The 27330-nt window shown below is 46.5% G+C and overlaps 1 protein-coding gene across 1 annotated transcript in view; it reads left to right on the top strand.

Moving 5' to 3' along the window:
- Positions 1-26780, top strand: part of PAK5 (p21 (RAC1) activated kinase 5) — a 115093-nt gene extending 88313 nt beyond the window's left edge. Inside the window, exons 3-9 of the mRNA XM_057382879.1 lie at positions 9827-10624; positions 16143-16634; positions 18689-18822; positions 20522-20648; positions 23129-23254; positions 25389-25523; positions 26078-26780. Of these exons, the coding sequence (XP_057238862.1) occupies positions 9827-10624; positions 16143-16634; positions 18689-18822; positions 20522-20648; positions 23129-23254; positions 25389-25523; positions 26078-26233 (1968 nt within the window). The 3' untranslated portion in view covers positions 26234-26780. The remainder of the gene's footprint in view (positions 1-9826; positions 10625-16142; positions 16635-18688; positions 18823-20521; positions 20649-23128; positions 23255-25388; positions 25524-26077) is intronic.
- Positions 26781-27330: the final 550 nt, after the last annotated feature.

Genomic DNA, 27330 nt, shown 5'->3' with positions numbered 1-27330 from the left:
TGCAGGATAATTTCTCCTGCTGTACCTTGACAGTGCCTTCCCTGCCARCATGGGCAGTGCTGTGCACCCATCATCCTGCCCTTCCTCGGGGTGTTCATCCCAAATTCACAGGGCTGACATTGCAGGGACCATCCCAACCCTGAGCAGGGCTTGTGGGCAGCAAGCYCCATCGATCTGGGGACTGAGGCACTCAGCACTCACCAGCATCTTCTGTTCTCTGCCTGATGATTTATGGGGTGGGAAGGTGATTCACAGCCCTCTGCCACAGCTTGCAGAGCACCAGGAGCTCCTCGAGCCGGCCCCGCACACTCTGAAACAGGAATGTTGACTTGGTCTTTAAGCATCTGCTGTATATAAAGCTTCTTTGCCATGGCGGATMGCAGCCAAAAGTAATACAGTTCAAATTGTTTCTTCTAAATTAGCAGACTGTCAAAATCCTCATTTTAATTAAAAGCAGGAGATGACCGCGACCACTGCAGAGTGACCCAAGAGCCTCTGCCCTCTAAGCAAGTGCCCCGCTGTCAGATGAAGGCAATTACTTCCCRAGTGTAAAATTTTATCACACTGGAATTGACTTAAATATTTCAGAAAGCTCAATCAAACTGCAGTCAGAAATCTTTCACTGAGGAAAAAAAAAAGCACGGGGATCATTAATTGGGTTAATGCTCCATCAACCTTGCATTTGTTAATGGGCATGCTTAGGGCACATGGGGARCCTCATCCAGGGAAATATCTGAGCTACAAAGGCACTTTATGCTGCAGTGCAACTTTGTGAATTACAGACTGGCCCTCTCTTCAGCTTCTTTAACTGGTGCTGTTGGCTGAGAGCAGTCTGCATTTCCCTGTACCACGGTGCTTGTTGTGATAAATGTATGGCTGAGTGGGACTGGGAGGGTGGGCCAGTGGATTCGCATCACCCATCCTACAGCAGAGCTCCTCCCTGTGAAAATCCCACCCCAACCCCTTTGTGGCTCTTAAAATCTGTGACAGTGGCATGCTGCTTGGTTGTRGAAAGGCTTCTTTTAAATGCCTGTCAGCCCTGGGAGGTCTCAGCCAGTGTTGTGCCCCACCAGTTCCCAGCACTAATCATGTAGATGTAAAATACCAGCTCTGCCCTAAAAACAGTGGCAGTGTGTGTCTCAGTGTCAGCACCATGTGGGACACCCACAGCCAAGTTGATGTATTTGGGGAACTGGTGGTGAAGTGTTTGATAAGTGCAATTTCTCRTGCCTTTGTTGAGGAAAATGGGGTTTTCTTTTCCTCACATCACCCACACATAAAAAACATGGAAAAATAACAGTCTAGACTGCAGGTATTAGATGAAAGGACAACTGGCTGATGAGCATTGAGGTTGATGGTGATTGTGTTGTGTCTGCAGAGAACTCTGCACCCATTAAGATAGCCCCAGGCCCCTGTAGGCTCCTCTTGCTATCCCACCTCCCTGCAGTTTGCCTGGGGAGTGCTTGCACTGAGTTCAGATGGGCAGCAGAGTCAGTTCATACCTGGATTAAGATGCATTTTTGCAATGCATTTTCCTTTGAAAGTGATGATGCCAGAACTGAAAGAGGCATCAGGATTGCCATCTTTCATCTCCTGTTGCATGCATCGTGGCTGAGGATGAAGAACTGAGGTGCAGAAGGCACTGTTCCCGAAGTCCATCAGTAATCCAAGGCACAAACCTGTTCCCAAGTCCAGATCTCAGAGGTACCAGTGAGACACCGGAGCTTCAATGCTTTATATTTACTGCCCTCAGTCCTGTTATTTTTATTTGGAYAAAACTGTGTTTAAGTTGCACAAACACAGCCCTGCCTGTGGCAAAGTTTGGTTCTGGAGCTGTGACCTGTCATGAACTTCCAGTCTGCGCCTTTCTTGGCATTACAAAACTAAACACAGAGTTATGTTTCTTGGAGGGAGCAATTTCTGTCATTTCCCCAAATGTCCCCAACTTTGCTTTGTGTTTTTTAGCTGGCTCTGTAGTCAGCCCATTTGGAAAGCTTTGAGGTGCTGCTGCTGCAGAGTTTCCCCATCACTGCCATGGGATCCTGGGTGGTGCAGAAATCACACAAGAAATGCTGGACCACAGCTATACCTCATTAAATCTGACTGAATTTGCTTTTCAACTTCCTTGGGGAAAAAAAAGCCCAGTTCCTCTAAGACAGAAGCACTGGCAGGTGACACTGGCTTTGAAAGAGGGAGAATAACCWGGTCCTGCTGGTTCATCAGGCTTCCTAGGTCACTGATCTTTCTCTTTTCCTGCCAGAAAATGTTGATTTGACAAAAATAGGAAAATTTTAGATTGATGAACAGATTTTATCCAGAATGTGGCCAAAACATTGCAGTCTTTGGTGTGGTTTGATGCAGCTTTTTGGCTTAGCAGGTGCACTCTGCTCTGTTGTGTTGAAACCATTGCTACCAGCCTTATGAAAATGCAGMACTACTAAGAGGGCAGTTAAAATTCCTGTGGCTAGTGGTTTTGAGGAATTTCATTTTATGGGACATTGTGCTTTTCATTTCCATCTTTGGAATAAAAGAAAATTTTGAAGGGTCCTATGAAATAGAAATGGTTTGGTTTGAGATTTTTCCATTCTTCTTCCTGAAGTGCTGTTTAGCCCATCACTAATGCATACACAAACTTTCTCTTTCAAATGAAAACTTTTAAGTTACATTTCACTGATTTGTTGCGTGTCTGAGAGATGTGTGTATATTACAAATAAAATTGTACAGGTCAGATATGGTTTAAATAGGCCCAGAATAATTATTCTTGACTTTTAATATTCTCTAATAGCATTTCAAATTGCATATAACAAGCATTTATGTGTTTTTAAAAAAACAAATAAAGAAAAGTTACTAGAATGTGGATATTTCAGTGGTATTTTAAAACTACATGTTTGTTAAAGTTGTTAYATTTTAAGATGTCAAAAGAATTACCGGTGAATGTGATTATAATGAAATGTTGCTCTTGTTGTTATGGAAACCAACTTTTAAAAGTGCTGTGCAGGGTGAGAAATTACACGGTGCCATTTTGGTGAGCCTTTTTTTATAGTTTTCCATTATTTTGCTTTTGAAGAATTTYAAACAGCTGGCACTGGTGTTAAGYRTATTAGATTGCTCTCAAGTTGTACYTTTGCTTTGATCCARTGATTTGGRGTCAKCTGTGGTGACATGCACATCCCAGACATGGCACATCCTGCAGCACCCATGGGCTCATGTCTGGGGACTCCTGCCCTCCCAAAGGCTGATTTGGCTGAGTTGTACTTCGGGGGTTTGCATTTCTCTTTGTTTTCTCCTGTGCAGGGGAARGGCCCTATCTGAGAGCTGTCCCAAAGAGGGATTTATCGATCTCCTGGAGAGGAATTAGAACACTTCATGAGGCAGGATCATGGGTCACGGGCTTTGACACTTCACAGCAAGGGACAAGTGACATTGTCACATGCACCTGGTTTGAGTTTTTCTGAAGTGTAAAGTGCTTGTTTGGTCTGTGGAGCAGATCCTGGCCCAGCTGAGCCATCCAATGCCACTGCAATCTGCAGAATGCCTTCCCCAAGGAGAGAACTGTGGCTACCAAAACGATTACTTTTTTCTAATGCTGTTTTTGTGGGAAGAAGAAGGATTTATAGCATTGGGAAGGGATTTGTAACAGAAGTGATATAAACTCTGAGGCTTCCAGGTGTAGACCAAGCTCTAAATTACAGGCTTCAGGAAGGGATGTTCTGACATACTTTCCCGTCTGTTGTGTATTCCTTGTGACTAACTCTGAGTAATAGCTGTTTTGTAGACAGGCTGTAGATCAAAACTGGAGCAGATCCCACTGGACACTGCTGGAGGGTGCAGAGTGATAAATTACCTCTTATCCCATCCAGCATCATTTCTCACCATGTATCTGATGAGTTGCTGTGGAAAAGGCTTGTTTCCAGGCTAATCTCTATGACACAAGTGCCCTAAACTTCCCACTTGGGGGAGAAAGGAGATGGAGGTATAGAAACTCTTTTCAGTCCTTTCCCATAAAGCTTCCCCATTTGGGTGTAATTAAGAATTCACCGGAATGTGGAAGGACTGCAAGGATAACTCTGGCACTTTCATTTGGAAAAGCAGCTCAGAGGTTTGAACTTGTCCTCAAGTGAACATTCCATGGGGAAAAGCCTTAAGTGCCCCATGAAACCACTCACCCAAAAGCACCCACGTGCTGTGCCTTCAGCTGCCATCCCTCCTCCTCCTCCCTGGCAGCACTTTTATTTCTCCATGCACAGTCAGCCATTGGAGACAAGGCAGGTCCTTATCTCTCACTGCCCATCTTCCCTCCTGGTGCCAGCCCTCAGGAGGACATCTCAGACTTCAAACTGAGCCTCACACACAAGGGAAAGGATCCACCTCATCTGGCCCTGGGCTGCTGGAAAGGCAGAGTTTTTCAGTGTGCTTTCACCTCTTTCCARCAGTTTTAAGAGACTCCAGCTATTTTGGGGTCACAGAATGACAGAATGGGTCAGTTTGGAAGGGACCACAGTGGATCWTCTKGTCCCACCTCCTGCTYARGCAGGGATATCCCAGATCCYATGGCACAGGATTTCSATCAGACKGTTCTCARGTATCTCCAGTRARGGAGAGTCCACAACCTCTCTGGCCAGTGTRTTCTATTGTGTGGTCAGCTGCACAGGAAAGAAATTCTTYCTCYACCARGTACTTTTTCTTCTGGTAAGAGCAGATGAAATGCAGACTCCTGACACATTTGTCTGCAGCTATAAAACTCTGTTACTTACAGGGAAAGCCAGAGTTTTCCTTCTGACGTGTTGACAWGGATCAATTCTTCTCTCCAAGTGCCGTTTATATTTGCTTACACTGAGGAGTAAAATGTGGTGTCATGAACACAGCTTCAAATACTTTGAATGTCTTGCAACACAGGAAAATAAATTACCGACACATCCATCACTTAGATTATTCTGACCATCTGTGCTTCATGCACATTTTCTTAAAAAAAAAAAAAAAGATTTTTCAGCCGTGCTTTTAGTTTATGTATAATGCAAATGAGGGGAAAAGCTAGCTAGAGGCAAAATCAGAGTTTAGATTGGCTGTTTATAAGGGCGACCTTTCCTTAAAATACTCTTTTTTTTTTTTTTGACCCTGCACATCACAAAGATTTAAAATCCTCACTTTCTCCTGAAAACACAGCTCTAGCAGGACAAAGGATGATATATTCTTAACGAGTGTGTAAAGTATAGTAGTTTTAAAGACAATAAATGCAAGGTCGCATTAGGGCAAAACAGTTAATTACCCACTTCATTATTGTCAAGGTTAATACAGTGTTTGAGTGCAGAAGCTGTTTTTCATCTCCTCCTGGAAACAAGGCAAGACAGCCTTTCTTACAGACAGATCCATTATAGCTTATCACCGCAGGACAGGCCGCTGCAGAAGCGCCATGAAGGATGTCTACTGTCACCAGGCTGCAGAGCAGGCGCCCAGCCTGTCCAGGGAGCAAATGAAATGAGAGCTGCAGCTCCCRCCTTCATCACCCACACTGCGCCCCATTGATTTAATGGACGAGGGCAACGGTGGCGGAAAATTCAGCGGCGCTCCTTCATCTGCGGGAACATTGATCCCTCCGAAATTGCACAATGCGCTGGAAAACGTCCTTTAATAAACATGGAGTATCGACTAGCACCAAGCCATTCTTTCCCTGGGGAGCCCTGTGCCCACGGAAGGGCGTGATCACAGTTTTCCATGTGTGACGAGCTGTTGTACAGRTTTCCAGTACATGATCTCAATAGAACAAAGGACTCGGTAATCTTAGCCCATCAGCCTTTGCTTTTGTCTGCTTTGCATGCAGCATCTTTGAAAATTCCTTAASTGTAAAAATTTGGAGACCAGGAAGCGCTTAAAGAAAATTTAGAAATGAGTCTGTGTAAATAGGATGACCCTAGAATATATAGAGAGACAGAATTCCCTCCACCTCCTATAAAAGTACATTTTTTCAGTTTATAAAGCCTTTAAAATTAGAAAAACTAGTCTAGTTCCTATGACGCTACCATTATATCACTTTCCATGATAGCCCTTTTCTGTTAAATTTTCTTTAAAGGTTTTTGGTTTGCTTTTTAAGTTAGAGCTTAAATTTCCCATCATTTGTGAATTGCTGCTATTGTATTTCCATCCCATGAGGTTTTGCCTCTGCTCCTGACACAGTGCCCAGTAACTGGAGTCCACAGTCTCAAACCAAGGCCCCACATCATCAGCCCAGCTTTTCCACTGAAGTCGTTCCTTAGAGCCTGGGTGCTTCCTGTGGCCCTGGCACTAACATTAGGCTTTCAGGTTTGGGAATTTGGGCCATGGTTATGCCAGCTTTCAATTTTAGGCTTCTTTCTGCAAATCCTGTGCTTCCCGAGAAAGCTGTGGGTGCTGGTGAGCCCCCAGCACACACTTTCTCTCTAGTAAATCACTTCAGGACAAGTTAACATGGTACAAGTTAATAACACATGTTTTATTCTTTATAACATCTTATTTRATTTGATTTTTTAATTTTGATACTCTACCCATCCTTACAGAGCATTTTTTTTATTACTCCTGTATGCAATACTTTCTTTGGGATATTAATTTGTTTTTTCAGCCCGGTAAATGCTTCTTCCTACCTGGGAGTTACACAATGTACTTCAGATTTGTGTATAAACATCCTCAAGTTCTATTCAGATAGCAAAACACCTGGCAATATAGGGTATTTCACAGGGTCTTGGTGAAACACTTACTAAATTTTCTTCTCCATGGACACTACAGTTCTTCTGAATAGAATGGTGCTAGATGTTTCCTGGGAAAAGATGAAGCTGATGTAGGCTGTCTTCCTTAGCCTGAGGGCATTTTGCCAAATCTGCATCCTTTTATATAAGGGAAATACAAAATTTAAAAACAAGACAAAATTAATAGAAATATAGTTGTTGGTCTTAGCAATAAATAATTGTCATAATTTTTATTCATAGTAACAAAGCTGTGACTATTCAGTAGAAAATGTGCCGCTGGAATAGGTAAGTTTTACCCTCCCTTTGTGCTGGCCATTTTCATTTTCTCATGGAGAAGAATCTGAACCCAATAGGAATTGCAGCCATCACAAGTCAGTGTTTTCCAGTGATCATCCTTAAAATGTTGGGATAAAAGAAAAGGGATTTAGTTCTTAATCCCCTTAACTTGATCAGTCAGGATGAGACAGCACTGAGGTCCCAGAGCTATCCAAGAGAGCTTCAGCAGACTGGGGCTTCGGTGACAAATGCTTCTTTTTTTTTTTGAAAATCAGAATTTCCTGTAAGATCATTTACTATTAGTACTATTTTTAAATCCTCATAATCGAAAAGGTTACTCCCACACATGCCCCTGTCTGCAGAAAATCYCTGAACTGCAGGGATTTGTCACCAATGAATTCCCTAACACATAAACAATTCTAAATCTTCCTTCTGAAGGTGTCTGAAAATCTTGCTTCCAGACAGCGTGTGCTGGAGGAGCAGAGGGACAACTCCTGTTCCCYGTCATGGGAGAGGCCACTCTGCCCTAGGGGCTTGCTGTGGCTCCAAGCCCTTTAGTGCAGATCCAGACAACTGCTCCAGGAAACCTCTCCTTTGTGGAAGCCGGTCCCATGGAGAGTGTTAAATTGGCATTTTCCTCCTGGGCAGGCATTTGCACAGGGGAGTGGGGTGGCAATTGGGTATTTCAATCTTGTTTTCAATTATAAGCATTTCATTGTTGAACGTTGCTGTTTTATTATGTGGCAATTAAATATGAATGATCGCGYAGTCATCCTGCCAAAGAGGCTGTAGCAGAATGAAACCAGTTCCTCTCATCCTGCTGAATGGCTTTGGAGGCAAAAGGAGYGATCTATTTGCTGTCCCTCATTTTTGCTGTCCTATTGTTTCAGTACCACTGGCTTCAAAATAGCAAACTAGGCAAGTAATTACAGACATAAATCAGAGCAGGGAGCAGCGCGAGGTCGCGGCTGCTTTGCTTTTTGCAGCTGCCTTTTGCTGAGTGACACAGAAGTACATTCCTGTTAATTTTGTCATCTTATTAATCATTAAATACTTTGACAAAGTTTGAACCCCCAAGTGCTTGCAAGCAGTGGTTGAGCAGCCTCACCCTGTGTGGTGCAAAACAAGAAGTATAGGGCAGTGTCCAGGCTGGATCCATGGTGTGGTTGGTGTCCACTGTTCCACATCCATCTTCTGAGATGCCATGGTAGGTGTCCAGTATTCCACATCCAGCATCTGATACTCCTGGTTGGTTTTCCGTGCACTACTGTCAATGTGCAATGCAGGCTGCAGCCCACAGAGAGAAATCTCCTTGGGGTGATTGTAGTGACTCTTTGAAAAGCTCAGTGAGTTAAATAAGATGCAGCCAGAGGTATTTAGCCAAAGTAAATCAGCAAAGCAAATGTATTTTCAGTAGAGCCTGGCTGATTTATGGCCCTGGCCACCAATCTGTACATCTTATTCTGGTCAGGTGTTTATRAACGTGAGGTGGTGCTCAATGGCAGTCCTCAGATGAAAAATGGATGCAGCCACATGTTACAGACTTCAGGTGGTACTGGCTGAAAAAATAAAATCTTTCTTGAAGGAGAGCTGTAACCAAGCACTGCTTGCATCCCATCCTGCCGGGAGCACCAGAGTTTTGGACAGAGTGGGGTAGGAATGGGCAGGGGGATCTGTGGGAGGTTTTGCAATAGTGGGACACAAACAAGGCCACCACTTGGCATCCCTGGTGTGAGTGTTTCAGAGCCGTGGCTCTGCACAAGGGTTTGCTGTATGCTGCGTGTTGCAAAGAGATGGAGTTCAGTGGTTTCCCCTCTTCCCCMAGTGTCTCATGCTAAGTTAACCAGGAAGCAATCCTCAGTGGGATTCTGCTACTCAGGAAYATACTGTTTGGTAAAAAAAGAAAAAATCAAGGAAGTCTAGTGCCTACTAAACTACATGCTGCTTTCCATTCCAGCAKTTTGTTAAAATAACATGTAGAAGTGACCACTGAATGGTTTTCATGTAGCTTATCTATGCCCTGWCAATCAGATTCARTTTGGCTTGATAYTGATGCCTTAGGATTTTAGCTTCTATATTTTTCATATAATCCTGTAATTCTTTAGTAATGCTAAATGTAACGCTAATCTACTGTTCTCCCACTTTTAGGCAAAACAATTTCTCCCAAGGCCCAAAACTCCAGGACACCTTACTGTCTTGGTGTAGGGATATGTAAACAACAGTGAATTGGGGGAGCAAACTTGGAGTAAATGACTTCATTACCTGAAGTTGTAGTTGGAGAATTAACCCCTGATATGCAAATGGACAAAACTTACAAAGCATGAAAAACCCATCACCAAGTGTCCATTTTGGATGTAGCCCCAGGGTGGGCTGTGACTGCCCTAAATGTACCTGAARGCCCTTCAATAAATCTAACTGCTTTTTAGTCTCTGAATTTTGTCCTGCCTCTGTTTTAGGTAGCTGGATTTAGGCATCAATATATATCAATATCAATATATTCAACTGAATAATAACAAATAAAAGTAAGGAGTGGGTTTAAATGTCACTATTGTTGGCTGCTGAGCACACACTTTTGCTTTTTTGGAAGTTTTTGAGAGAGTCTTGGGGTTGCGTGCCATATCCCAGCTTATGATCTACACTGAATTTAAATATTCCTTCATTTCTTCATGTCCTACTGTTAAGTATTTATTGAGATTATTTTTTGAGTAATGAGATATGTGACTGAAGAACATAACGCCTTGCTACGGGTATTCSTGGGTGAATCACTTTTTTCTTTTTTGGTGAGGTACTAAACAAAAATCAGTATTTAATCAAAGCAATTTTTTTATTCCCAGACTATTGTTCGAGGAAACAARCCTCGAAAGGATACTTCGATCAACGGTCTGCTGGAAGAGTTTGACAATATCTCAGTGACACGATCCAATTCCCTGCGGAAGGAAAGCCCTCCCACCCACCACCAAGGAAACGCAAACCATGTGCAGAGGCACCAGGAGGAAAATGGCTACATCACGTATTCCCAGTACTCCAGTGAGTCAGACACTACCACAGACTATGTCGTGGAGAAATACCGAGACAAGGGTCTGTACGGGGAAGAGTTGGACAGATACTACAAGGGCAGCTACGCCRCCAAGCAGAACGGCCACATGATGAAGGTGACATCCCGGGACATCTACTACTCGGAAGTGACACCCCTGCAGCCAGACCTGTCCAGGTTCCTCCCAGATTACCACGCACACCTGGAGACCAAGCCCAAAGCGCTGGAATACGGCGGCCTGAAGCTGGAGTATCAGCGGATCCCCAGCGGATCCTCCCTGGACTACAGAGATTCCTTTTCTTACGCCCCGTCCCGCGCGTCGGTGCAGAGCGAGTGTCCCAAGGAGAGGCTGGAGTACGGTGACAGCGACTGGGGACACGGCCTGGGCAAGGACGACTACGACAAGAGGCCCAAATCTTCCTACGTGGACCCCGCGAGCCCTCAGCCGACCATGAGGCAAAGGTCCAGGTCGGGCTCCGGCCTGCAGGAGCCGGCCATGCCCTACGGAGCAAGCGCCTTCAAAGCACACCAGCARGGACATTCCTACAGCTCCTACACCTACCCCCGCCTGTCTGAAACGGCGGCAGGCATTCCCAAGGTAACCTGGGGACGCTGCTGCCGGGGCAGGGAGCAGCTTTCCATGAGGGGAGTGTGARAAGTAAAACTGCGGGGCTAAACGTGGCCTGCAATGTCCCTGAGAGTTGTGTGGCTGCTCCTTGGCCCATGGGGAAATGCACCCGCTTTACTTGGGTGGATGGAAATGGATGTCAGGGACCAGTGGGCTTAAAATTCTTATTAAAAGATGGGTTTGGACAYACCCATCTTCTGGGGATTTTATTGGAAATTCCTAATAAGCCCAAGTTCTCTGACAGTTTTTTGTAGCCTCGGAAGTTCRACTGAGCAGATCTTGGCAGGAGGTGAGGCACTGCTCTGGTTTGTATATCAGATACTTCTGTGTTTGAATTGTTACCATGACAGGGTGAAACCTCTGTGTTTCAGTATTTATACTGTATTTATRCCATCTTTAATTACCAGGTTTATTAACTCTTCACTGCTGATGGCAGTAGGGGCTTAACCCCTTTCTGCTTTGTTTTTAAGCACTGAAATCAAAACAGCTGATCTCACCCAAGACATTTTARATGTAGTTTGAAAAAAGGGTTGATGTGCAAGGAAGAATTTCAGCCATGTTATGTAAAGGCAGCTCCTCTACACAAATCTGTGGCCTGCTCTGCCACATCAGGAATATTATCTACACAAGCTCTCCTACCCCTACCTTGCCTGCAACAGTTTGCTGTGACCATTTGCTCATCAGAGARCAGTGCTTTCCTCACACCTCTAGCCCCCTAACCATGATTACTTGCTTAAGCATCTAATGTTGTGCAAGAGGTGCTTTTTCAATGTAGTTTGCACTGAACATCTGAGTTTCCCTAGCAACGGGCACCAAGATGATCATTTTGCCAAGTCTGGGGTTGCTGTGACTTTCCACRTGCTGAGGTAGCTGACTGTCAGTGGTGAGATCCATTCTGCTTTCTGATGATGATCTCTGTGGTGCATTTGCTTACTGGCTCTGTGCTCTGCGGTCATGTTCTGCTGCAGTCCCAGGTCTCTGCAGGTCCATGGTATTGGAGGTGTGCCTGTGTCTTGCTTCCTTAGGTTTTGGCTGCTTTACCATTACCCTGGTGCCCCATGGTAAAAGGTGAACGATGCATTTTTCATCCCTCTTTGCGTGAAAGCACGGAGCTGGGTTTTGGAGCTTGAGATATTTGGGAGAAGTAGAAAAGTTCCACATTTCTTTAGGTGCCTTTCCAAAGTGCAGAGTGTGGTGGGAGGAGTGTGTGTGGTAGGTAACTGAACACCAGTATGGCATTCAGGGTGCAATCTGGAAATCCTGAGGAGAATCTGGGATGGTTTAGCTGCCATTTCCTTCACTGAAAGCAGTTGTTTTGCCAGAGTTTAGAAAGAAGAAGGACAAACCAGTAATTCAGAGACCCTTCAGCACCTGCGTCTGCCAATTTTATACCTTCCAACAGGGCAGAAGTTAGAGGTGTTTTTTACAGGACTCCAGCACTTTGAAAAATATCCCATTAAAATGCAGTAACAACTTTGATTTAAAAAAAAAAAAAAGATGCCTTCATGCAAGATTCATTGTGAGCTGTTCCTCTCCTCTAAGCATCAAAAACACTCCTACAACCTTGGTGTRTTGAAACTTGATGATTCACTGTTAAATGCAGCAGTTCAATTCCCAAACCCGTCCACAGCTCCTGGAGGTGAATAGGAGTTTCTTGTCTTGGATGACTGCTAAAGRATCTTCTTTTCAAGGAGGCATTAGTAAGATAACAGTTTATCAAATGGACTTACTAAATAAGAAGCAGATCTCAAGTCTGATATTTAATAAATGAGATTGGCTTTAAAGTGYAATTAAAAGAGGTGAAAAAGCCTGCTGGCACATATGTGTGGCATCAAAGTGTGTTTAACAAGGGTGTTCACTTTGGCTTGCACACATGAAGAGCAAACTTACTTCATATTATTTTTAGGTGATAGATGTCAGACAAATCAAACCTCTTCCCTGTTTCATCATCAGTGATTTCAGAGTTGTTACATCAGAAGACTTGCCCTGGACTGGGCTTGGACATTGCTGTACGGTGGGACCATGGAGGTGCAGGAAGCCAGAGGCTTAGATTTGGTTCCCTCCAGCCCACTTACCTGCTCTCCTGCCCTGCAGAATAACTCCAGGGCACCTGCAYGGAGCAGCAGAGTTTGCTGTGTTCCCCTCACCACACAGAGTTGATGTCCCACATCAGTATTGTTTACAACATCAAATTCGTTTGCCAGGGTGGCTTATTTTTGGCCACTCCGTATTGCATATTTTCTTTCTACCCTCCTCTTCATTGAATGAAGGCAGGCCTCTTAACTTCTGCCACCAGGCCTTTTTATTTCAAAGCTCCTTTCCCTGCCATTTTCCAGTAGGAGCTCTCTGTGACCCTTTCCTGTTGCTCCTTCAAGGGCCCATGATGTCTGCTCTCCCCTTCACTACCCTGTACTGCTGTAACATAGCAGAGGTGTTTCTCCCCATCATACTTTGTGTCCCTCTGCGCCACGAGGACATTTCCAGCCTGACAAAGGCAGGGCCAAACCTTTACTGTCAGAAACCCACTCCTTTTTTCCCGGTCTTGCCATTCACATACCAGCAGCTGTACATGAGTGCTGCCTGCCTCCTCTGTGCCTGCAACAGCGAGTGTTGGAGATTTCCACCAGCAAAGCACCAGAGAGTTACCTTGGCCCCTGCCATCTCCGTGTGGTTTACAGACCATCCAGTTCACAGCTTTGATTTGGCAAACTGAAAACTGACCAAATGGAAATGCGTTGCAGGTCACGGAGGGGYGAGTGCATCACRCYRGGAATCRAGGATGTGGGCTCTGGCCGCAGGGMTGCGGCTGCATCTCTGCCGCAGTCCCACTGCAGAGTGTGTGGGGACACCCGCTGGGCTCAAAGGCTGCCCAGGCAGCCTCCTCGCAGGGAAGGGACCCCTCAGGAGCAASCAGGTGTTCCCTCTGCTTGCAGTACACAGCAGGCATCGCTGTCACCAGAGYGAGAGCCGAAATGCTTTAAACACAGGCTTACATCCCATTTAATGGCGAAAAGACCCGAGTGCCTATGCAGCCATGTGTGGATGCGGGAGACGCCGCTGTGCCATGATGGATGTCGTGTCAGAGCTTCGGCTGCTCCTTTGACCTGATCTTGAATGAGCACWGGACTGGTTTATTCTTTCCTTTGTAGTATTTAAAGAATTTCCTTTTAGTAGGTGACTGCATTCAGCAGCAGAAATGGAATTCTTAGTGGAATAAAGTGTGTTCGATTTTGCCATGATGTAGAGCACTGCGTCGAACACAGCCTCGGAGCAGAGCTTCAGCTGATTTATTCCTTATAGCTCCTGATTTTTTGTAACATTTATTGGGATTCAAGAAGTAAAGGGGTTTACGTTGTACTACAATGCTAACCTCAAAAAGCTTCCAAAACTTCTCAGCAAGCACACTGAACCCCCTGGATTTTCATCCTAAAATTTCACTGCAGAATATTCTTTTGCCAGTGTGTTACGCTTAGGGCATACTCAGAAATATCAGATGTGGGTAATGCCTCTACTAGTTCATTGGCAGGGATTTATGCAGCTTGAATTTCTAGACCAGGTTTTCCCCAACTCAGTGGTTATAAAGAAAACGGTGTACTTACAGCCAAAGCAGTAATTTATTTCTCCCTACATACGCAGATATATAGGGCAGGGTTAGRTTGAGTTCCCCTCCCTCCACCAAACCATCTGAGCACTTTTCCGCATTAATTAGCATGGCAGATGTAATGTCCTTCACGAAATTCATGATGTCTCTGACTCCCTTCTGTTTTCTGTTTGCCCCTGCCTGATGGAGTAAGGGAAATGATGGCTGCYATGGATATCCACATAATCATGTGGATTTTTGCTGAAGCGCTCCCAGCATCCTGGGAGGTGGCTCTACAGCCCTGGTCTGTGCTTGCTGGATAATCCCAATGGCTGGTGGCTGTCAGCGTGCGAGCCTCACATGGAAGCAGACTCCAGCTTCACATTTCCGAGGGAAACCTCGGAGCAACCCCTCTGGAGAGGCATTCCCTGTTCCCTGTAAACCTCTGGCGGAATGAAAAGACAGGCACGCCCAGCTCGCGCGGGAGGTGGGAAAGCGCCGACAGAAAATTGCACTGGAGGCTTTTCTGCCCTCACCAAGGCGACTCCAGCTCCAAACTCCTCCTCGCTGTGCACAGCCCGCGGTGATAAATTGATGCTGCGGCAGATTTTTTTTTTTTTTTCTTGCAGTCTTAGCATAAAATGGTCAAATGATGTTCCACCGCAGAATTCAATTTCACAGTTCAGTTGGGTCCTTGATTACACTGCCAAATTCAGATTAATGTGCATTTAACTAACATGGATCAGGGACTCCTGGCCGGCAGCCAGCAGTAATAGTAGCAACTGTGAGCTGTGTTAGAGTTTGCTGCTCTGTCCATCCCTGTGCACTGCCACTGAAATTGATTGATTAAATGAACTCATTGCCATAATTATTTGTAATTGTGCTACATGATGAGCCTGTGTCAAACCACCCCCCTGCCCTGAGATGCTCCACACATCGTCAGGAGTCACATATTGTAAATGTGAAGATTTTCTTTTCCAGAGGAGAAAAATACCATTTTGGGCTGGGTTTTTTTTTTTGTTCTACGTCTTTTAGTTTTGTCACAAGCAAACAATTATGTTTGTAAATGTGAAATACTCATTAGCATTAAATGTAAGAAGCTTAGAGAAACTTGGAAAAAAAAAAAAATAAAGAAACCGACAAATGAACAAGGCCTCCCATCGGGATAATTTCCTTTGCGATTTTCTCTGATTTCAGATGAAAATTAGCAGTTTTGTGACACTGCAGTTAAGTGGTGTGTCGCTGTGGAAAATGATTTAAGAAATGGTGAATTAAATTAGGCTCCTCGTCAAACTCACATAAGCAGTCACTCAAACAACAGTCGGTAGCCCAGCAAGAGAGGAGATGACAGGGATTTTAGGGTACCACCACCTCCACRAGAAGAGGTTGGGTTATCCCTGAATTGCTGGAGGAAAAGATAYGAAAAGGCTAAGAGCCGAGAATCARAATCCAGGTACTGATAAGACACAAATTGGAATTTGTGAAGGTTGTGACAGGGATGGATTCTTGGAGGAAATGGCCCAGAGAGCCTGCAGGGCACAGCAGATGCAGAGCAAACACATTTTTGGSAGTGTAGGTCCCTTCCAACCCAGGCCATTCTGTGATTCAGCAAAGACTGTTGTATGTACAAACAGGTACCTGCACAGAACAGTAGTGGGATGCACAAAAGATCTCCTGGACTTCCCCAGCCTCCTGTCAGTGCTGCTGAGGGCACAGCAGCCTGGTGGTCTGGAAATCCCTGTCCAGGCAGGAGCAGTAGTGCCATGCTGAGCAGGATGGGTACAATGTTGGACCCAGTTGTGCCAGCTCTGGGGTCCTCTGGGGCTGCTGGAGACCGATGGGGTGGAGGAGCAGGGAGGAAGGAGCTGTTCCCTGTTCATTCACCCTCACTCTTTGCTTGTGTTGCAGGTGGATTATGACCGAGCACAGCTGGTTGTCAGCCCACCGCTCTCTGGGTCCGACACCTACCCCAGGGGCCCAGTCAAGCTACCTCAGAGTCAGAGCAAAGTCAGCTACTCAAGCAGCAGCTACCAGTACCCTCTGGTCTACCACAAAGCACCCCCCTATCACCAGCCACCTCTCCAGCCCGGCTCCCCCTACATTTCCACCGCCTCCTACCCCAGCTCCCCGAGCATCACGTCAAGTGCTTACCCCCCGCCCAGCTGGGGCTCCTCCTCGGACCAGCAGCCCTCCAGGGTGTCCCACGAACAGTTCCGAGCTGCCCTGCAGCTTGTRGTCAGCCCCGGAGACCCCCGGGAGTACTTGGACAACTTCATCAAGATCGGGGAGGGCTCCACGGGCATCGTGTGCATCGCCACCGAAAAGCACACGGGGAAGCAGGTCGCTGTCAAGAARATGGACCTCAGGAAACAGCAGAGGAGGGAGCTGCTCTTCAACGAGGTACCATGGTTTGGGTGGGGCCTCTGGTTTTGCAGGTGGCAGGTTTAAATGCCACCATCAARAGCCAAATTAATTTCTTTCTAAAAGAGATGGTGAGCCCCACACACATGGATGATGTATGAATACTGTATAGCCAGACCAGTTTCAAGTGAGCTACATCTCCTCCTGGCTTTAAACCTGTAATGTTGTCACAGGAAACAGCTAAGAAATGTATCAGCTGGTCTATGCTGTGTGTCAAGTGCTCAGATATTTTCCAGCTGCCTTTTTCTGACCCTCTCCTGACACAGAGTGAGGATCCAGACTAACCACACTATTCACAGGCATGTGCAGTGTGTTCTGGCATACACATGCTTTTTGTTTCTTCTCTCCTTCCTCCTTACCATCAGCAGTTCGTTGGCTTTTCTTGATGGTTACTAAGCTAAGAGCTGACAGTCCCTTTTTATGGAAATTTATGTGTGTTAATTCCCACATCTCCGTTCCTGAGTGGGTACAGCCGGTTCAAAGCCCAGAGCTGCTTAGGAGAGATTGTTTTCTCCATTATTTTAAGTCTCCTAACACTGGTTTCATTTGCCATTTTTTCACCCGGTTGTTTGGGRCTGAGAATACCTTCTGCAATTTGAAGAGTTTCTCCTTTATTGAAAACTTCTTACTCCCTTGAAGCAGCTGGTGGGGTGTGTTCACTGCTCCCTTTTTGAGGTCACTTGTAAATATCCCAATCAATACCAAAACCACTGCAGGTTCCCAAGCAAAGCTTCTGTGAGAATGAACCTTTTGATTCTATCTTTTGTTTCCTGTGTTTTAATTACGAGTGGATCTCCCCTCAGCACATGACAGACTGGTTTCTTTAAAAACTTAACATTTTGTAATTAAAATATTAGATTTTAACAAACTTCACCCAGTTCTTGACACAGTGCATGACTGTGCTGGTTATTTTGGCTTGGCTTTGCCTCTGCTGGAGGCTGTGGTGGCTCTAACTGAGCATCTCTTGAACAGTAACATCTTGACGCATCCTACATGCTGTGCAGGACCAAGCTGCTTCCCTGACAMACTCCAGTCACTCGTGTCATCTGAAAATCTCTTGTCAGCCACAATGAAATCCCTCTGTCGGTAATGAAGCCTTTCCTGGCTGTTGTTCTATCTCCTGGTTGCCATTCTGACACCCCTCAGACCAGGAAGGCCAAGGGTTATTTAGGCCAAACACGATGCAAGCACATGTCTTGATCCTGCTTTCCCCTGGAATTTCTATGAGCTGTGCTGGAACCTGGGGGTTGGTGGCTGGATGTGTAATTTTCTCTATATTTTCTGTCTTTCTTTTTTTCTTCTAATTCCCTCTTCCCAGAATTTTTGAGTAGCTTAAAATCGAATTTAAAGCTTAGAGTTTGCCAAATTGAATGGGCCAAGTTCATGGGTTTTGAGAAATGTTTTACATTGACTGATTGTTGCACAAAGCCTTYTGCCAAAGTTCTCTGATTTTCTRAAGATGCCAGTAMAGTTCTTTGTTGTTTTGATTTCTTGAGARTATCTTGTTGGTATTTCTCCTGTGTATCTAACTCAGAGTGCACAAAAACAAGTAAGCCTTTAAAAAGTCTCTTTGAGTGAGTTTTCTGGGGCCTTACATCAACATTCTGTTGAAATTCTGTGCAAAGTAACCATTTAATACATGATAAAAACAACTTTGATGCATTGAGAGATTGATCAGGTCAAAAAAAAAAAACCAAAACTGGAGGTTGTTGTGAAAGTTGTAGTGAAACCAATTGGCAGTAAAAAAACAATTAAATAAACAGTTTTGTTCCTGCAGGCTGAAATAAMATAATTATCTACTGTTTATACTCTATCAGCTAGAGATTCTTTCTTTGTCCTGATGCATTTAGGATGAGTGATATTTTTATGTAAATATATTGATTTTGTTTATGCACTGGCATAAGGATTAGGGAGGATGTGATTCATCGCAGAACCGTTCCTAAGCACCAGAAGAGCACAGTGAGAAAGAAAGTCAGAACAAGTGTCAGATAAGGCTGGTAGCATTCACAGCTSATCCCTTTGTGCCTGTGCAGGTTGTGATCATGAGAGATTACCACCACGAGAACGTGGTCGACATGTACAACAGTTACCTGGTGGGGGACGAGCTCTGGGTGGTGATGGAGTTCCTGGAGGGCGGCGCTCTGACGGACATAGTGACTCACACCAGGTGGGCTGGGGGGCTGGGGGTGTGTGTGTGCACATGGATAAAACCAGAAAAATGTATAAAATACACATGCATGATATATATCTATGTATTTTATAAGTACATGTGATTAAACCCACATGCAGCATGCTCGCTTTGCCATCATCAGTCAGCCAGAACTGCAGATTAACTCCTCCTTTGCTAAATCAAAGGGAAAGAAATACCTGAGAGGGTTTGCTGGTAGATGGAGGTTTGCTGACACTTTAGGAGCTACTTCAGCAGCAAAAAACTTCTATCCATTACCTCCTAAAATGGCAAAAAAATTCTCTGATTGGTGATGTGTGTTTGGGTTTGCTGTCATAACCATGTCAGTTCTAAGGGTAATTTCTCCTCAGAAGGGTTATCTGCAAACCAAGCCTAACACCTAAGGGGGGATGTGTTTTTATATCAGAACATTTGCACATTCCCATATTTCAGTTAATATTGCACCTTTAAATTAGGAGACTGCTCTGCCTCTTCTGAGGGGAGACGTTGAATTTTACACCCCTCTTTACATCTGCTCTCTGCTCATCTGCTTCTGATAAGCTGGATAAAATGAGATAGGGAAGAGAGATTCTTTATTTAATGTCTTCCTCTTGAATGAAAGAAAATTCAAATTTCCACACCAAACCAGTGGGACAGTATTTAGGGGAGCAAGAACAAAAGTGAGGAATTGTAAATCAAAAAATTTGTCTTCTCTCCTAGTTTAATGATGCACTTAGATCCTACCAAGAGTTGTAACACARGTGTTTTATTTTTTAGTGTAACCTTAGTTTATGTGTTGAACAAAGTCACAATATTGCAAGTATTTGGCAAACTATTAAAAGCTCTATCTTAGGTATTTCTGACAGAAGTTTAACTGCAAACAGATGTTCCCAGGACACCACTTCTTAAGAGCTGTCATCTATTTTTTGAGTCAAAATAGTCTTTTCTTAATCTTCTGGATGTTTTTTTTTTTTTTTTACATTGCATGACCTTCCCTCAAAGATTTTGCTAAAATACTGCAAATGACACACAAAGTTAAAGCAGAAATCTGTATGGGTGAATTTCTGCTCATGTAAAGGAGATGCTGGGGACATCAGCARTGGGACAGTGACACCAGGGTGCATAACCCATCCCATGCATTGCACTGTAGCCAGTGGAATGACCCCAGAAGGGGGTTTTTCAACTGTGCACAAAATTGAGAACTCTTGTTTATTTTTCTGCTGAAATACCCAGAGTGTTTTTTATAGAAGGCCTAAAAGCGCTCTCAAAGAGCTACACCCAGGGCCTGATGTTTTGCCTACACAATTAAGGGTGTTTTTCCTCATATTTATTCCACGCCTGTTTCCATCCCAGTAGTGATTTGCCCTGCTTGGCAAGCAGTGAGCTTACTGTAAATAAGGCATTTCCGTGATTTCCCAGAGGGAAACAGSCTGCAGCACATGGCACACTTGGCTTTTTTAGTGCTTCAGGGAGACTAATCCAGACCTCGCTGCAGAGCTGATCCCCACACCTCCTCTCCCCGTTTTTGACAGAAACAGGAGCAGAGATTGGCCCCACAGAGCCATTGCCTGAAAGATCTCCTGTCTGCTGTATGCTGGGTGTGAATGGGAGCTTGCTGTGAATGGGAACTTGTGGCTGTCCACATCCCTTTCCCCCATGTTCCTCAGCACTGTGTGGTTTCTCCCTGTTGCTGTTGCAGGATGAATGAGGAGCAGATTGCCACGGTGTGTCTGTCCGTGCTCAGAGCCCTGTCCTACCTGCACAACCAGGGCGTCATCCACCGYGACATCAAGAGYGACTCCATCCTGCTCACCAGCGACGGCAGGGTGAGCACCCGGCCCTCCCCGGCTGCCAGGGCAGTGCCTGTGCACAAACACAATCATCCAGGCGTGGGACAGAGTGGAGTGGGACCCGTAAATGATTTGTGAGAGAGCTGAATCTGAAAACACAGGCCTGGCCTGGCCAGTGATTGGCATCTGAACTGCAGGCAAAGTCCCTGGGGAGAGATTAGAGCCATCAAAAGGCAGTGGCAGCAGAACCTGCGCAGCAAGGGTGATGATCAGGTGATGGGAGACCTTTTGGGCTCTCAAAAAACACTTCTGATGCCTCTCAAAAAACATTTCGTTGTTACCACGCTTAGCTATCATTTAGTTAGCAGTTTCTGTATGTGTGCTCTGCTTCCCCAAGCTGGAAGCCAACATCAGTCTATGCAAATAGGAAATAATCTGCATTTCTGCTGAAACAGATGGTCAAGAGTAGCTTTCACACTTCCAAGATGCCTGATAATACCTGTCCCACACTTGCATTTACTTGGATGGGATGCTGCTGCCAGTGACTTGGTCTGTCTTTGTGTTGTTAATGAGCAGAGGGAGAAGGGGACAAAATGCTGCACATGACTTGCTCCGTTTGCACACAAAAAAATTAAGGGTTGCTCCACTGGGGTTACACACCTGTCTAAGGCAAGACCTGGAGGGTTGGACTGAGCCCAGGAGCTTTGGTTTGGAACCAGATCCAGGCCTTCCCCTTCCCAAGGTAAAGCTCTTGGCTTCCCAAGGTGTGCCTCTGTAGCCAAAGGCTCGCCTGTCTGATTTGATGCCCACTTCACCAGGGGAGAGGGATTTTCTTTCTGCAGCAGTCACAGGCCTGTCAAGGAAAGAAAATCCCACGTGTGTAGGAGTTTTTCAGTTGTGATTTCAGTTCATGTTGCTGAAATAACATCTGATCTGCGCTCGGGATCTGCATACAGTGCCTCATTATACTCATTACTCCAGTCCTTATTATCTGCATTGCAGATTTCTTCATGGCTCTGTTGTGCAATTATCTTTTTTTAGAAAATCGTCGTCTTTTATGTACTCGAATGAGCAATAGATATGCAAAACCTCTTGTGCTCCTACAAAAGGAGATTGGGCTCTGCTTCCAAAATATGCATTATTTCTTCCATTCTTCATCCTGTAAACTGAAAAACACATTTAAGTGTGGAGAACTTGGCTATTATTGGCTTTGTTTTAGAAATACCAACAATCATTTCATAATTCTGTCAGAAATAATACCCGTAACTTTAAAAAAAGCAATGTCTGTGCTGAATCCAAAAGAAAACAAGTGAGTGCTGACAATAAGTCTACACAATGCTGGGATTTATGCAGCTTCCCACTCCAGGTGTGCTGGGGTTGTTTGGGCTCGCTTTGTATCCCCAGGCTTTGAGTACAGGATGGGATACACAGCCTGCAGACCTCGGGCATGGGTCACCATTGAACTGTGCAGTGATGGAGGTTAGGAAAATGTCTGAGAAAATCCCTTTCATAGCTTGCTGGCCTCCAAATAAGTACTTGGAGGGTTAAAAAAAAAAAAAAAAAAAAAGAGATTTTAGCTTTAAGGAACAAGCTGTTTCTGGAAAGGGGTGATGCCACCAACCCTCAGACCAGCTTGTTGTGGTTGGAGGTTGGAGGAGTTTTCACCTTGGCATTGTACAGCGTCAGGGAGGGGGAGGTGATAATTTTCCATAATTTTTGTTGTTAAAAAAAACTGTCATAAAAGTGTGAGCCAGGCACATGATGCAGCAAGAGCTGCTCTCCGGAGTGCTTGTGTATCCCATTATTTCTATTTCAGGTCACTGCCACAGCTACTCAAGGACAGTACTAATTCCCGAGTCCCCAAGCAAAGGGAACAGGTTAACTCTTTTGCAAGGAGTCTTGTACCCTTCCCTGCCTTCTCCAGTTTAGCTCTCCTTCTACATAAAGATGACAGTTTCCTCAGTGATAGTCCACAAAGGGAGGTGCTGGCCTTGGCAAACCATTGGAAGGGGTTTTATTTTCTGTGAGCAGTAAAAGGGAATGGGGTGAATGCYGCTTGTGTCACCAGTTCCCTGGCAAACTCAGAGATGGTGTATGTACCTGGTACAAACCCCAGGAGGGGTGTGTGTCACTTGGAATGTGTGTATTACTGGATATCACATGCATAACTACAAACATGGGGGTTCCATGTATGCAATAATAGATCTGTTATAAAACTCCTACATTCTCTTCTGAATATTTTGCCTTCCTTCTGTTTTTAAGTGTTCTAAGCCATTTATCAGCTGCACATCCTTTGCTGGTGGAGAGGCAGTGGGCTCAATCAGGAATGCCACTCTCCTGCATGTCCCYTTGCCTTCATTTTAATGAGCTGTCCAGACACTCCTTCAGAGCTGGACTGGTGTCCTGTCCCAGACAAACCCTGCAGCTCCATCCCTGTCCCTCCAGCCGCAGTTGGAGATGTGTCATGGAGGAGTTTGCCTTGTTATTCAAGAGGGGCTTTTTCTTCTTCTTTTCAGATAAAATTATCCGATTTTGGGTTCTGCGCCCAGGTGTCCAAGGAGGTCCCCAGGAGGAAGTCCCTGGTTGGGACACCGTATTGGATGGCACCGGAGGTGATWTCCCGCCTGCCCTATGGCACCGAGGTGAGTGCAGTGCAGGAGGGGATAGAGAGACATCAAGGTGAGCACAGTGGGTACTGCCAGAGGGGATATCCCAACTCCTGTGGCACCCAGGGGAGCACAGTGGGTACTGCTGAGAGGGATATCCCAGGAAGGGATACCCCAAATCCCTCTGGCACCCAGCTGAGGGCAGCAGGCACTGCCAGAGGGGGTATCCCAACCCCGTTGGACTCTGTCAGAGCTGTGCAGTGCAGAAGCATTTACACAGCCATGCTAAACAGCAGCAATTACGTTTGCCTCAGAGTGCTACGTTGTGCCTTGTTTGAAAGTGTTTCCCCAAGATGAAGTCCTTAAATAACAACTCCATTTAGCACATTGAGCAGTGTAGTGCCTTTACATATTTTGGTTTGGGGTGCTGAAGTAAAGGAAAGTGGCCTMATTTTTACATTGTTTGTGAAAGGCCCTTTGCTGCTCTTTAATATCAAGCTCACAGGCCAGAGCTGCAGTCACAGGTGTGCACATCTGCATGTGCCACACCAGCAGCCAGCCCAGCTCGCATGCCCCTCCTGCACAGCCAGGTCACATCAGGATTTGCACAGAGCCRCTCTGCTTTCACCCAGCTAAAGCCTGCCATTCCCTTCCTCTGGAGCAGTGCCAGCAGAAGCACAGGTCCTGTGGGGTCCCAAACCCTGGGGCCAGCTTGGGGGGTCGGATTGTCACCCTCTGGTAAGATTGGTTCTTCACATGGGCTCATTCCCTGCAGTCATTGCTGTCATAAGTTGAGAGATGGGGCAGGAAAGGCRCCTCTGTGGGAGCTGTTTCCAGCACTGACGAATGTTCTGAGAAAGGCAATGCACACARTTTTACTGGAACCCTTCAGAGGAGCCCARCAAGGTGGGGGGAACCCGGCAGCTCTGCAGTGCCATTCCCCATCCATGAGGCAGCTGTGAGSCACGGCACTGCTGCCCTGCCAGCCTGGGGACAGCAATCCCTGTGCCGTGCTCAGCCGTGGCAGTGACTCACAGCTCCCCAGCCGGGGACACGGCGCCTCTGCTGCCTCTGCTCCTGTGCGTGGGAAGAGCTTCTSCCTGAGAGTGCTGAGAGGAGCAGCTGCAGAGCTCGACCCTGCCAGGCAAACAGAGCTGCAGACACGGCTGTGTTTACACACAGGTACATATATATACATACCTTTGTAGAAATATAGATACATACATACACAGGGAAGGGGAGATGAGCTGAGCCAGGAGCTGCTCCATCCTCACACTGCTCTGGCATGGCACAGCAAGAGCACCCCACCGGCACTGCCCCGCACCCAGGATCTGTGCTGTTGTAGAARGCACTCCAGGGATAATAGCATCAACTATTATTAGCCCGTTAATAGCTCTAGAAGGATTAGAAAGTGGCTGAACTTARGGCTGCATTAGGTTTCCCCACCAGAAGGGAAAGAAAAAAAAAATAAAAAGAGGATTTAAGATAAAGGATAGTGTTGGCAAAAGAGCAAAAGCAGCATGAACTGGCCCTGACTGTATTTGGGCTGGCAAATGACAGGAATTACAGTCATCAGAGGATTGGGATTCTGGAACAGCTCTGCAGCAGGCCARGAGTAAGGAAAAAGGAAAAAAAAATTTTTTTTGAGCTGGAGCTGAATCACTTTCCAAGGAGCTTATATAATGTGTTACCTGTGCTGGCTGCARACAGGCCTGGGTGCAGTGAGTGCTTGCATCTGCCTTGGGGTCTTGAACGGAGTTCCTGTAGTTTTTCAGCTTCAGGGGAATAAAGTGATTTCACAGCAGCTGCAGAGCCAGTCTGGGGCTGGCGTTCAGTGGGTGCAGATCAGTGCAGCTGGAATGCAGGGCAGGAGGACACAGCCTCCCCAAGGCATGGTGCTCCCAGGGGCAGCACCTAAACCGGCTGCAGACCCAGCTTTGTGTGTCCCTGCTCATCTGCTCTGTCAAGGCACTCACTGCTCAGAAGATAAAGTCATGGTTGGCTGGTTAGAAAGGAAAGGTGGGTGGTGCTGGCTCTCCAGAGTGTTGGCTTAGACTGGCAGCAGGCAGCAGCGTGAGCCAGCTCCGAGCTTTTCACGATCCTCAGTGCTGAGCCTGTTGGCCCCCAGTGCACTCCAGCAGCATTGATGACCCCTCTGTCTGTGTTGCAGGTGGACATCTGGTCCCTGGGCATCATGGTGATCGAGATGATAGATGGTGAACCCCCCTACTTCAACGAGCCGCCGCTGCAGGCCATGCGCCGCATCCGGGACAACCTCCCGCCCCGCGTGAAGGACATGCACAAGGTCAGCTGCCCCCGGGGGATCAGGGCACAGGCACATGCCTGCATGCCCAAATGGTAACTTACATCTCTGAAGCCCCACCCTGAGTAGTGGGTCCCACACAGGACTCCTGTGGGGAGGATGTGAGGCTGAGGCCATCAGTCGTGGCCTCCTTTGTGCCCAGCCCTGGCTTTGCGTTTGCAGCCAGTGATGGCGGAGGGAACGAGGCAGAGCCTCATGGTCCCTGCAGTGCCCACCCTGCCTGAGGACCAGAGCAGGAGGGCACACTGGCCCTGCTATGGGTGGGTTGGTACATCCCTGTTCAGAGCCAAAGCACCTCCCAATTAACGTGTTCCCATCAGACCCGAGCCCTCGGCCCTTAGTGCAGTTCTGCACCCCACTGATACCCAAATACACAAACATCAGCAGCACATCAAAGACCCACAGCCCTTCAGCTGAGCGTTGCTGTAGGGAAGATCGGAGTGTTGCTTGTGTTCCCAAGAGAGCAGCACACACAGAGCCAGCACAGCTGGAGCTGGGTGTTTGTGTCCACCCCTAATGCCTGTGTGGTATTCCAGGTCTCCTCGGTCCTCCGCGGCTTCCTGGACTCGATGCTGGTGCGGGAGCCCTCGCAGAGAGCCACGGCACAGGAACTGCTGAGACACCCCTTCCTCAAACTGGCTGGGCCCCCCTCGTGCATCGTGCCCCTCATGAGGCAGCACAGGCATCGCTGACGCGTTTTGGGAAGGGGTCAGCGCCGAGTCCGGCTCACGGCCGCGTGGGAATGCCAGCAGTTGCGTGGGATCCGCAGGAGTCAAACCTTGTGAAGGAATGGGCCCTGCGGAAAKGCCGCGGTGTACAAAGAACCCCAAAGCAGGCAGTGCTCTCTGTGCTCCCCAAGTGCCAGGGACAGGGAGCAATCCCAGCCTCGCTCCGCCACGCTCTGGCACCTTCTAGGCCATCCAGCCAGAAGACACCGAATGCCARCGTTGGAAAGGTAATTTGGCAGAGGAGAGCACAGCCAGAGCGGAACACCAGGACTTTACTGCAGGCTCCGGCACTTCTATTTCAGAAGAACACTTTTCTGACAAAATTAAGCACTTTTTATCTCGGTCAGAGCAGCGCAATGTATTTTGCAACAAGTTTGTAATTTTCTGTACAGTACATTTTGATAACTTGCAGTACTTTGTCATGTAACTGTTGTGTTAGTTGAAGTAATACGTGTAATTTAGCGAGAATTTGAGAATATGAAGTTTCCTACTTTTTTAACCCTTTTGAAAACAGGAAAAAAAAAAAATAAACCACAACCACCTTTAGGAAGTTGTAAGGTTTTGCAGATTTCCCATGGGGTGAGGAGGGGGCTCATCCCACCCTCACAGCAGCCGGAAGAGCCAAGAGTAAGTGATGCTGGTRGAAGTGCCTGGTTTGGGGCGCTCGGTGGTGGTGGCAGTCGCAGCTCTGCTGAGAACCAGCCATGGTCGGAGTCTCCCCTCTTCCCCCTCAGTGGGAGCCAACACCCCTGGGGGGCCTCCCAGGCCAGGGTGATCCCTTTTTTTTTATTCCACCACAAGGCCAGTTCTGCCACCACGGAAGCCTCCATTGTTTCTGTCATGCTCTGGCAGTGAAGAGGGAGGGCAGGAGCTCCTCCTCCCACCCCAGAGGAATCCCCAGAGCTCAGGCAGAGCCAGGATGGGATGGGATGAGATGGGAGGGGATGGGAGGGGATGCGCTGCCAGGCGTTTGCCATAGAGGAGAAGTGCTGCTGTCTAGACCTTTCTGAATGTTGATGCAACAGTTGACTACTGCGGTACAATTTTGTGTTATTTGTTGG

This window comes from Malurus melanocephalus, unplaced genomic scaffold (assembly GCF_030028575.1).
Source record: "Malurus melanocephalus ecotype Western Australia unplaced genomic scaffold, MMel_1.1 scaffold_13, whole genome shotgun sequence".
Taxonomy (NCBI): Eukaryota; Metazoa; Chordata; class Aves; order Passeriformes; family Maluridae; genus Malurus; species Malurus melanocephalus.
This window is presented reverse-complemented; position numbering and strand designations above follow the sequence as displayed.